Source organism: Sinohyriopsis cumingii, chromosome 9 (assembly GCF_028554795.1).
Source record: "Sinohyriopsis cumingii isolate HCF-2022 chromosome 9, ASM2855479v2, whole genome shotgun sequence".
Taxonomy (NCBI): domain Eukaryota; kingdom Metazoa; phylum Mollusca; class Bivalvia; order Unionida; family Unionidae; genus Sinohyriopsis; species Sinohyriopsis cumingii.
Window position 1 is genome coordinate 89,101,695 of NC_142969.1, and position 12,426 is coordinate 89,114,120.

At 33.2% G+C, this 12,426-nt stretch overlaps 1 protein-coding gene across 1 annotated transcript in view; it reads left to right on the plus strand.

Annotated features, from left to right (window-relative positions):
* Window positions 1–12,426, plus strand: part of LOC149792206 (methionine--tRNA ligase, cytoplasmic-like) — a 74,317-nt gene that overhangs the window by 23,080 nt on the left and 38,811 nt on the right. The window contains exons 7-10 of the mRNA XM_089970712.1: window positions 1,797–1,912; window positions 5,813–5,914; window positions 6,268–6,377; window positions 8,316–8,432. Of these exons, the coding sequence (XP_089826838.1) occupies window positions 1,797–1,912; window positions 5,813–5,914; window positions 6,268–6,377; window positions 8,316–8,432 (445 nt within the window). The remainder of the gene's footprint in view (window positions 1–1,796; window positions 1,913–5,812; window positions 5,915–6,267; window positions 6,378–8,315; window positions 8,433–12,426) is intronic.

Consider the following 12,426-nt stretch of genomic DNA (forward strand, 5'->3'; position numbering starts at 1 on the left):
CAAAAGGTCAAAGTTCATGTCACTATGGATGAAGGAATAAAAATGGTTTCACAAGAATAACAGTTCTACATCACAGACAGAGCAAATCTTTGTTAATAGCATGTGCTTTGAGCAAAGAAGACCGTTATCACCTTTTGGGTCAAAAGGACAGAATCCAAGTCTACAGTGTCTCAAGGAAGAAATGTTTTCTCTTCATAATAACATTAGTTCTGCGTCTCATACCCCTGACCATACTTTGTGGATCTCATACACTGGAGGTAAGTAGGACAGCTATTGATTTTAGCATGAAAAGTTAAGGTCACTGTGACTGATTGAAGAAAGGTGGATCCTGTGATAATATTTCAGGCATTTACATATGAAACTATTAAACAGGGTGCGGGCATATACTTTGCCATTCATTGTATTATTGTTGCTCTTGTTAAATATATATTGTCAGTTTTTAAATTACATTCTGTCATGAGAGACAAGCCTTTCTGCCTTTCCTCCATTGTCGCTCATAAACGTTGGTCTCTCAAGGTCGTTATGCTATAAAACGAAATTTGACCTCTGCTGAGATAATACATCATGGATATTGTACAACGTCTGAGCTTGAGATTTGTGTTCAGCCAATCACAAGAAGTTTTACTTTCAAAATGACATTTTTCCTTGGAAGATAAGTGGCATTTAAAGATGGTTATTTATGCTTATATCATTGCCGTTATCAGTATGTCAGACACTGGCATCATCCAAATATGTACCAACCGAGATGGCAGTAACTGGTAATGACGAGTGCTTTATAACACTGTCATATACAAGCCCTGTCATGGTAATTATTTTGTAGATCTAAAATAGCAGTGTGAAAACCATTACACTGCATTACTGTTGAGAGAATTTTACCCAGTCAGTCATTTAGAATTCAGGATAATTTGTTTGAAAATAATAAGGTAAGTTATTATATTTGTTACAATATAGTTGTTCTTCTCTGAGAACAGCATAGACCTGGATCTGCCATCCCATGATGAACTTGTGGCTTATGATCTATGCCATTATGCTCATGCTTTTCAGCAAGTATCACAGACCCTTATCTGGTCAGCAGTTAAGCAGTTGACAATGTGTGGTCTTTGTTGTTAAGGTTGGGTGGGCGTGGATTAGTTATGAGTAAATTTGATAATATTTTTGGCTAGTAGAATTGAGCAGAGCTAGCAGAGTTAAACTGAAATAATAGGGGCTTATTCTTAAGTTTGTAATGTGCCCTATACTTTCAAATGCACGGTGTAGGTTGGTGGCTGTTGGTCATGCCCATGTTAGAAAAAAGCAAGACATGTCAGTAGCTTTTGCCACATTAATGAAGGCGTTAAAAGTTTCGGCAAGATTTTCTTTAAAGTTGAATAAGTTTAAATTTATTGAACTTTATAAATTTGATGAATAAGTTTGTTTTAAAGATTTTGTTACTATTTATTTTATATAGATAGTGAAAATGTAACTAGTTGACCCGGTTATTTAGACAAACTCTACTATAACCACCTAAACGTTACTAGACTAAATGTCATTAAGCAACACTTTGCATCTAATTTATAGTCATATTGACCCACTTAAACCTCTGCTAAGCCAGAGTTGATCTGCGGACACCAACTGTGGCCAAGTGGGTTGATAAATATGAATATCCTAGGATTTTGATTTCGTTTTAGGTAAACTGAAAGAATATACAAATGTTTAGAAATGTTTGAGCTCGGTTTGCATTTCATGCTGAAAACATTTATGGACTAAAGGCTACTTTTTAATCATATACTTATTTATTTTTGCTATTTCTTATGTAGGATGGGAAATTCAATATAAACATCTGCAGGCTTGGAATTCCTATCTCACAAACCTAGAACCTTTCAAAGCAGCTGTCAAGTTTGTTTTGGGAGACAAAGATACTTCTGTGCTGAAGGTAAAACAGTATGTGATAAATGTGAATGATTAGTCAATTACTACACTATATGATAAATGTGCGTTATTAATTACTACACTATGGGATAAATGTGCATTGTTATAATACAAGTCACATAGCTCATGCGTGCGGTCTAAGTCACTTTATGCAGCTACAGGTGTTATTTTGGAGAATTTGATAACACAAACTTTTAAATGGCGTCTATTCACTTTATTTTGTGCCTTGTCCATCACAATTCCATTTAAGAATATTTTATATATTCCTAGAGAAATGCACATAAGCAAAATTCATTGATAACGTACTTCATTTTTAGGCATAGTCAAGCAAGCGGGTTGATCTCATTTAAACTGGTTTTGTGCCGCGCTATGATGTTAATGGGATTGTGCGTGTGGGTTGGGAAAAAATTTGTACTACAAACGTAAATAGAGACGCGATAATGTCGTCATTTTTAAACAACGCCTGGGAAAATATCAGCAGAAATAACAAATCGGCTCACAAGTCCAATAAATCTGAGGCATTTATGGAACTTCGTATATATCTTCTGTATGGTATAGCATGTCTTTTATTTCAATTCGTACATACTACTTATTTTTCCCCTACAAATATGTTCTTTCATACAATCAAAAGTCTAGAAACAAATCTATCAATTCAGATTTAGTTTAGATAAATGTTACATCATTCTAAATTATCAGTCCGAAAAAGATGTCAAATGTACATGCAAAGAATAACAGTTATCGTAAGTTATTCCTTTCCCGCATTTATAGTTGAACATCCATACAGGGGATGAAGATGCGCACGACTTCTTGCCCACCTAAGCATACATTGATTTCCCCTGCACTAGAAATAATTAAAATCAATATCGACTTTATTAACCCAAGTTTAATGCCGAACTGCCTTTGTACAAGTCTATAGCGATCGATAATTTTAGTCTGGATTTTTCAAAATGACATTTAATGTGTAGATCACTCAAAAATCACGATTGAATAAACTTTGTTATAACTTAATTCCGATTAAATTTTTAAAATACAATTATTTTTTCAAACTTACAGCAGTAAATGCTCTTGCATGACTCGTTTGAATTGTACTAATATCCATTACTAAACTATGTATGTGATGGATGTGAATTATTAACCAATTGTTAAAGTGATAAAAATACATTTGTATTCAATTACTAAACTATTACTAAAATATGTGATGAATGTGCGTTGTTATTTAATTAATAAACTCTGTGTTGAATGTGTATTATTAATCAGTAAACTATGTGATACATGTGCATTATTAATTAATTAACAAAAGTATGTGATGTGTATCATTAGTTAATGCCTTAGCGTAAATTATGCCATTTTGCTGAATATTACTTATACGCACTCCTTGGTAGGTGCTGCAGACTAGAAACCGAGTGGGTTTTGGATTAAATGAATAACACAAACACAATGTGTGAAAGATGGAAATGTATGAAATGAATTAATAAAGAAAAATATATGATGTATAAATATAATGATTCTCTCACGCTCTCAACATACGATCGATCCAATCACTCTACACAAACATTCACAATAAACCACAAATATGAATTCAAAATGAAATACAGATCCAAGAAATCTTATTGACTGCAGATACGTTTCAAATAATATTATACACTGTAAGAGAGATTCACATAATCTCACGTATGGACTACGATTAAGATTCAAAATAATCGTATGGTATTCAAATGTGTTTCAAATAATGTTATACACTGTATGTGAGATTCACATGATCTATTGGAATACAACTAAAATTCAAAATAATCTCATGAACATAAAAATGTACCCAATTCAAAACAACAATTGGACCAAACAGATCCTTCTTGACCCTTGTACAGTCGTATGATTCATAATCTGATGAACCGCACAGTTTAACCGAGTCCTTGGGTTCGCCCACACTATGATCGGCCGCTCGCACCTTTCACGGATCAACCACATGTACAGTCATACGTATACACACGTACAGACAGCATACATCACCCTTGAAATAGCTACATCTACGTCCGTGGCTCCACCACATGTACAGACATACGTACATACATACATATGTATCGACATAAGGCAGCCCTAAATACTCTGGAAGCTCCAGAGAGCTCTAAACAGCTTCAGATAGCTCTAGACAGCTCTAGTCGGCTCTAGTCAGCTCTAGTCATAGTCAGCTACAATAAAACCAAACTGTCGTAATAATGGGTTCTGGAAAAATCTCTAGATATATGCCAATGCATTAAACTCTAATAGCAACTTGAAATTCAAAGTTCACAACGATTCAAATCTGCGTTGTAATAAATACATTATTACACGATATGACATTCCAAACTGAAAAAGCTTTGCATATCAAATATAATAAAAATTTAACACTTACCCCTACGGCTAGAGAACACAATGAAGAGCGTACACTCCTTGACGATATCCAAAACGACCAGTGTGTCGGTTAAAAATTGATCTTCCTTAAATCCGTTGGAGAGTGAGCAATAGTCAGGGTAAAATACCCGTGCATATCATGCTTTTAATGTGCCTTGTCGCAAGTACTTTCCGGCGAGATACATGTTGGTAAATATTGTCTGAACTACAGATTTAGATAAAAGTCGGCTGATGCAGTGTGGAATTTGTTTATTCTGGGAAAATGTTTTTTTTCTTTAGATAGGAGGTGCATTAGTATCAGTAGAGATATGACAGTCTAGTCACATCTTTTGACATACGTTTATGCCGGTTTTCCTTAGTTTTTGCAACTACTTTCATCCTATTTTATAAATTAAAGTAGCAAGACATTATTCCTATTTGTTGACACGATTGTGCTTGAAAGTCTTAAGTGATGATACAGTATTTTACATGATATAAGCATTTACCCTGTATGTTTTTCTTTGCCATGGATTGTCTGTGTCCTTATGTCCACATTGTAAGTAAGTAGCAAATATTTGCTAGTATAACCAGAAGATAATCACGACTGTTTTGCAAGTTCTTCATATTATTGTATTACTAACTATACAATGCCTTAATTTGATCCCTAAAACCTGCATATTTGTAGACTGTATACACCTGAGGAGTTTATGTTCAAGACTTTGTCTACCATTTAGGCTTCAGTAAAGCAATATTTGACAATAAGTTACATTTTTATTTTGACATCAAATCTACCAAAAATAGACATTTTCAACATAGGATTAATTTATGTTTGCATATTAACCTTACGTAAAGGAAAATGAATGATGTATTGTCACTGACATTGTTGGTGGCACTTGCTAACTAAGGAACCAGTCTGATAACGAATGTGCAGATAATGGATAATAATGCATTCACACAGTGAAACACTTTCATACTAAATTTTCAATTTGTTTTCTCAACTTGAATTTATAGATATTGTGATACATCACCATCAAGTACTCAAACATTGATGTATTGCCATACTCGCAATGCAGCTTTAATTTTGGATATCCAGGCAATATCTGACATACCCATACAATACAACATCACTGAAAATATCACAATACCAATACATATTAGTAAATCATTACAACTCTGCTTATCTCCAATTATTTTTTTAATCTATGAATTGGTATAAACACTAAATATATGTTCAAACATGCTACAACAATCACATGAATTTAACAGTCACTTCTGTAGAAATGGCATACACATGCGGTCCATATACACATAAACTAATAAATATTAACCTGTTTATAGTGACCACCATTTTCTAAGTTTTGTTTCCCCTGACCTTTGATGCTCAGTGTCTGAATAAAGAACATATCGTGGGAAAGGTTCGGCCTATTTATGCAGGTCTCAGAAGTGGCTTGTTTTATTTGACATGATTTTTTTACAGCAATGGTGTGCCAGACTTTGTCATATCAAGATAATACAATTTAGTTGCTTTCTATATCAGGCTTCCCTTCTTGCCCAGCCAGTGCCACAGCAGGCAAAGGACATTGGTCAGTCGCCTATACAACAAGGACAGAAACTAGGAAGTGGAGCAGAAGAAGTACAGGTAGGTTGAAATTTCGATATGCTGGAAGAAACTTGGCAAATGTTTTGTATTGAATATTATACTTTGTAAACACTTCATATATATTGTCTTCCTTTTCTATTTTCTCCAGTACAAATTGCACATTTTGCAAAACTATCAAATACCTTTAGCATTTAGATGTTCTGTTTTCTTACCATATTTTTTATTTCTGTTAGCATCATTTGGTTAATAAAGACATATATCCATGCATTCATACTAATTTAATACAACACAGTTAAATGTAGAAACACACCTAGACAATCATAATAATTGAAGATGCAACAGGTTAATATAGAAACACATATGGACATTAATAATAATTGAATATACAACAGGTTAATATAGAAAAACCCACTGTCACTGAGGAGGAAATAGCAGAAGCTACTGCAGCATGGAAGGCTGGAAGAAGTTTATGTCCCAAACCCCGGATACGTAGACATCCTATGTATGTAATCTTTTTTTCTTTTTTTAAAAATACATATTTACACTGAGATTTCCAATAACTTCTGTCAGTATTTGTTGCCAAGTTGTTGGTGTTGGGCAGAGGAAACTATATAATAGTAAGGAAACATCAATCTTGCATGGGTATATATGTTTTGCATCCAGGAATTGAATATGGTACCACAATAGTGCAAAGCAGTTATAATACCACAGCTCTTCTTCCTTTTAAATAAATAGATCGGTACATAGAGTTGAAAAATACCTTTTGACTTTGTCAAAGATGTTAAGACATATTGATCAGAAGATTTCTTTTTCTATCATATGTCAATTTTATTTTAGAATGCCTACTATCTGTCTTGCAGTGTATGATTATGCATAGATGCTGATTTATTTATTATAACTTACTGATCACAATTCAGAAGTTCTGATGCTATATATGACCTTATGTGGAAATTATATTCATTAGCAGATGTCTTTGATAGAATTGCCTATCTCATTTGTAAGGCAAACACAACTATAAGTGTAAATCTGGTTGTTGGTTGACCGTCCCTGTTTTTCCTTGCTTATGACAACACTTTTTTGGTAAAAAATAATTTAAAAGTTCTTTTTAAAAAGCCCTGAAATTGATGTGTACATCTAATTCTAACTGAGCCGGTTTTGACCGTTCATGAAGTATATATATATATATATATATATATATATATATATATATATATATATATATATATATATATATATATATATATATATATATATATATATTCAAACCCTAGATAACTGGTTTTAAAACCAGTGCAACACATTTATATTTGCCTAATCAGTATAAGAGGTCAATTTTGGACCTCTTTGTCTGTGGTAAGTAAAACGGAAATGAGAAAGTTACAAGAAACTGCTTTTTGTACAAGAAAACAGCAGTCTGTTATTATGGCCCCACTTAATCATATTACCCATTCATCTGTCTCAGTTTCGTTTTCACAAGACAACTTTCCTTTGTATCATTGGGGTTTAAATACTTTTGTGTGAAATTTCTGCTTTTAGTCATCATTATCTTGCGTTACATTTGTTATGGACCCTGGTTGTTTATCATGAAAGCATTTTGCTTATGCAGCTCATCTTTACGAAAGATTGCTAAATTTAAACCAAATTTGGCATACAGATCATTTTTACCAAAGATTGTTCAATTTCAACCAAATTTGGCATACAACTTATCTTTATCAAAGATTATTGTAATTCAACCTAATTTAGCATACAACATTATCGGATGAAACAATGAATGGCATACAATGATATCATCCTTCAAAATCATTTAAAAGAGTTGCGCCTTCCTGATTTCCCATCCATCGTTTAAACTTTTGTTTCTGCAGCTTAACATTATACAAATACTGTTAGAGTTCAACCAAATGTGGCATTTAGCTTTATATTGATTAAAACTTCGTTGAGTTGAATTCCCAACATTACACAGGATCATTTATGGGAGTTATGTCTCCGTGTTGCCTGTCCTACTGATTGTGTTTTTTACAATTCAAAGATATTAAGGATTGTTCGATTAAAACTAAATTTAGCATAATGCTTCATAACAATTATACTCTGAATTATTTCAAATTCAGGTCTTCCATGACACTGTTTACAGGTAATGTGCACCCCCATGAATGAATATTTCCTATTTCTTAACTTCTTGTCAGTGATTGATGGACTTGAACCTGATTTGTCATGCAACCACTTTATGTTGAATAGATCATCCACGAAATTTGATTTCCAGTGTTCCACAATATCATTTAAGAGACTTACAGACCCAAATACCAGTTATCCTAACTTCGGTTCCCAATAAAAGTTCATCTATTTAAGACCATGCCAAACAAATCATAGTGGGCAGTGACTTATGCATGTACCAATCACTAATGGCGTTAGATTTCAAAAAATATTTTTCATCTCTTTTTTTTAGCTTACCAGAAGAAGGTTCTCGAAATATTTTGATAACCAGTGCTCTTCCCTACGTCAATAATGTACCTCATCTTGGTAATATTATAGGTTGTGTTCTTAGCGCAGATGTCTTCTCAAGGTGGGTAAATATATCAACATGTATATACAATTATATGTTTAAATAATAATGTACATATCATTCAGAGAGAATTATCTGGCTTTTAAAAATTGTATTATATTGTTTTATTTTATTTTATTTATTTATTACATTATTATTTTTTTAAAGGGATCACTGCAAGGACCATTAATAGATTGTGATACTTTCTGTTTTTAGAGACATTCTTTACATCATGAAACAATATCAACATTAGAACTGGGCCATATTTATGGATAAGTTTCCAGCAAAAATTTAGACTTAGCAAATATAATCACTGACTATTTAATGGTGAACTGTATTATAAAAGTGTCAATTTAAACGAAACACCTTATAATTGATAACATTGCATGAACAGAGAATCTCAAATGGGTAATGATTTAATACTGAATTTATGAAAGGAAATGAATAATATCCAGATTTTGTGTACTTTGGACATTATCCAACGAGTTTAATACATTTAATATCAAAATCATTAGTCATTTGAGATTCTGTTTATCACATAGTTTTTATTATGAAAGAAAAAGATAGAAAGAAGAAGAAATAATTTCGTTCCTCGCTTCTTGCACATTTCATTTGTTGCACATAAAACGTAGTCCCAAATATTTGTTGATTTATCAGGCAGTTTTATAACCAATAACATTTAAAGCTTTTTTTTTTACAAATTAAAATGCAAAGAACAATTGTCTTTTATAATAAATGGGACACTTGACTCAGAGAACATTGTTTTTCAACACAGTATGTGTATGGAAGTACAGTGTGATATCACATAGATTGATTCATTTGGTTTAGACAATCAGTTTAACACTGCTGAGATCTAAGGTATGTCTTTTTCACTACTGGAAGTTGTTGGATGTTTATATGAAAGAATTATTACTGGATGTAGAAATTCCATATTGACTATAATGTGTTTGTGACCGGATATTTCTGTTAGTTGATTTGGTACAGGAGACAGTTGGAATTACATCACATACGAAGCATGAGATTGTTTGAGTTCTTTCACCATGTAAAAATATTGCGGTTTGATAGGTCTAATATTCTGCAGTTGCAATCTAATTTGTGTCCACATTCTTCTATGAACAGAATTGAGTTTATTTATTTCTGGAAGTTAACATTTAAACCACTCTTGTATATAGGGCAGATTCTATGTTACAGGATTGCCCCTCTCAACACCCATCCCCCACCCATGCATGATATCAATGAACCAGTACCCTTAGCTTTTTATTGTTGTTGTTCTTGTTCGTGTTCTCGTTTGGGGTTTAGCACAATATTGTCAGTGCATGATAGGCAATACATTGTGTAACGAACCCCTGTGGGGAAATTTCACTATATTCAGAAAGACCTGACTAATTTTCTAATTTCCTTTGGACAGTTGATTAAAAAAATGGCTACCAAAAATATATAGTATTAGAAAAAACAAAACGTTCCAGAAGGTGTGGTAAAGACAATCTTCACACAATTCAGTCAATCAGTAAAGAGAATTCTGCCCAAAAATTTCGTTCTTTATTTGGATCAATCAGAATCACATAAAATGATATATTAACACGTTGTAATATCAAAAATATTAAACTGCTCGCACTATATGTAAGTGTACAGATTTTGTGATAACAGTAGATATCAGAATTGCATTTAGTAGATCATTTTTTTATATAATACTTCATTAAGACGGCATATTTTGTTGTCCTTTTGTCTTGGTTTCCATACAATAACTTTAGTTGTTCATGATCTACTGATAAGAATCTTAGTGGATGCCTTGCACTTGGGCGAAGGAAAAATCCTCTCAATTTTAGGGTCAGAAGGTCAAAGGTCAAGCTCATTGTGACTGAACAATGAACGGCTTCCACACAATAGCGTCAGCTCTACATCAATACCAGGATCAAATATCAATCTTGGGGTCAAAAGTTCAAAGGTCATAGTCATGGTGAGGTGATTTTAAAAAGATAAGTGGTTTCTGCACAAAAATATCATGTATAAATCTTTTGAAATATTTATGGATGGCTTGCACTTTGGATAAATCAGAAACATGAAAATTTTGGGATTTCAAGATCACTTAAAAGAAGAAAAAAGACTTGCACATAAATGTAAGCCATCAAGCATGCACCTTTTACTAAATGTTGTGGACAGCTTACATGTTGAGTAAGAAAGAACGAATGTTTATTGATTCCATATTCGAAGGTCAAGGACAGTCTGACTGAGAAAAGAAAAATGTTTTTTGCATAATAACTATAGTTTTAGACCACATACCATGAACAAATTTATTTTTGGGCTTGCACTTAAGGTATGGAAAAGGCTTATTGTTTTTGTCTTCTAATGGTCAAAGGTTAAATTTATTGTGGCTCAAATAAAATAAAATTGAAGTACATACAGAATATGATACATTTTTAAGCATAAATACCATTTATACTCACTTATAATTCGAGTCAGATTGCAAAGAACAAAAATCCTGATCTGCCATAGCGTAAAGCACCTGCAGATCAGAGCCTGTATTGTTATACAGATTACTCCTAACAAACTTCACAGACCCGGGTTTGCCAACGCATTACATAACAGCAGATCTGAGTCTGTACGGTTTGCAGTTGGACATGACTTACAAGGAAATATATATGGCAGGTACCATTTTCTGTATTACGGAATTGGTGGACTTTCCATCAAATGTATATCTTTGATTACATATCTGAAACCTCTAATGGAAAATCTATTTTATGAAAGTTTGAGTGTTCTTTTAATTTAAGTAAAAATAATTCAGCTTTATATTTTTAGTTCTAGACTAGAAGACCTTATGGAATTATATGTTACCAGTTGTCCAGCATATGTCTCTCTATCCATTAGCACAAGTTTGCATTCGCTACAGCTGCTAAACTACTAAGATTAACATGAACTTAAGCAAAGACATTAAGGTCGTTTTGGTCCTAAGGAAATGGTACTGCTCAGATATCCAACATGCGCAAGAGAGCAGTCATAATCAAAGTCTTATGAATACTTCTTCTCAATGTATGGTGATATCAATAGGGAGTTTTCACAAAAAGATTTAGTACCATGTTAAATTGGTTCAATAAGGAAATGGTGTCAGTCGGAATGCCAATATGGCCATCAGTGCAGCCATTTTGAAAATCTTGTTATTGCTTATACTCTTGAATGGAAAGTCATATCATCGTGGGATTATCACCATAATATTTATGTAGTATGTGCAGTAGTTTGTGCTAAATATAAATTATGCCACCTGGACATCCACTATGACTGCCATCTTGAAAATCTTGTTATTTCTTCTTCACATGAATGGACGGTCATATCAACATCAAGTTTTTAATGAAAGACTTCTTGTGATGTGCAGTTGGTGCTAAACGAAAATGGTACTGATGAGAAATCCAATAATGCCAGAACGAAAGCCATCTGAGAAATCTTGATAATGCTCCTCTTCACCAAAGGAAAGTCATACCATCATGGGTTCATCACTAGAAGAATTGTTATGATGTCAAATTGTGCTGCCTGGACACCCAGTATGACCACTACAGTGGTCATCATGAAAATCGTGTTACTGCTGCTCCACCTGAATGGATGGTGATATCAACATGGGAGTTCTATTTAAGGACTTATTATAATGTTTAGCTGATCCTAAATGAAAATAGTTCCAATTTGACATCTGATATGGCCACAACAACAGCAATCTTGACATTTGTGTTTTAGCTACTCCTTCTGAACATAAATCATATCAGCATGGAGTTTTCATTAGAAGACTTCTTAATTTATCTTGCTGGGCTTAAACAAAAATTGTGCTGTTATTGGATCCAATATGGCAGCCACATTTACCATCTTGAAAATCTTGCTTCTCCTCCTAAATTTAAAATCATATCGAGATAGGGTTTTCACCAAAGACTTATGATGATGGTATTAAGTAACATCGGTGCAAATCTGACATCTGTTATGGCCACCATGGCTGCCATCTTGTATATTTTAATTGGAAAGTCATATAGACATAGGG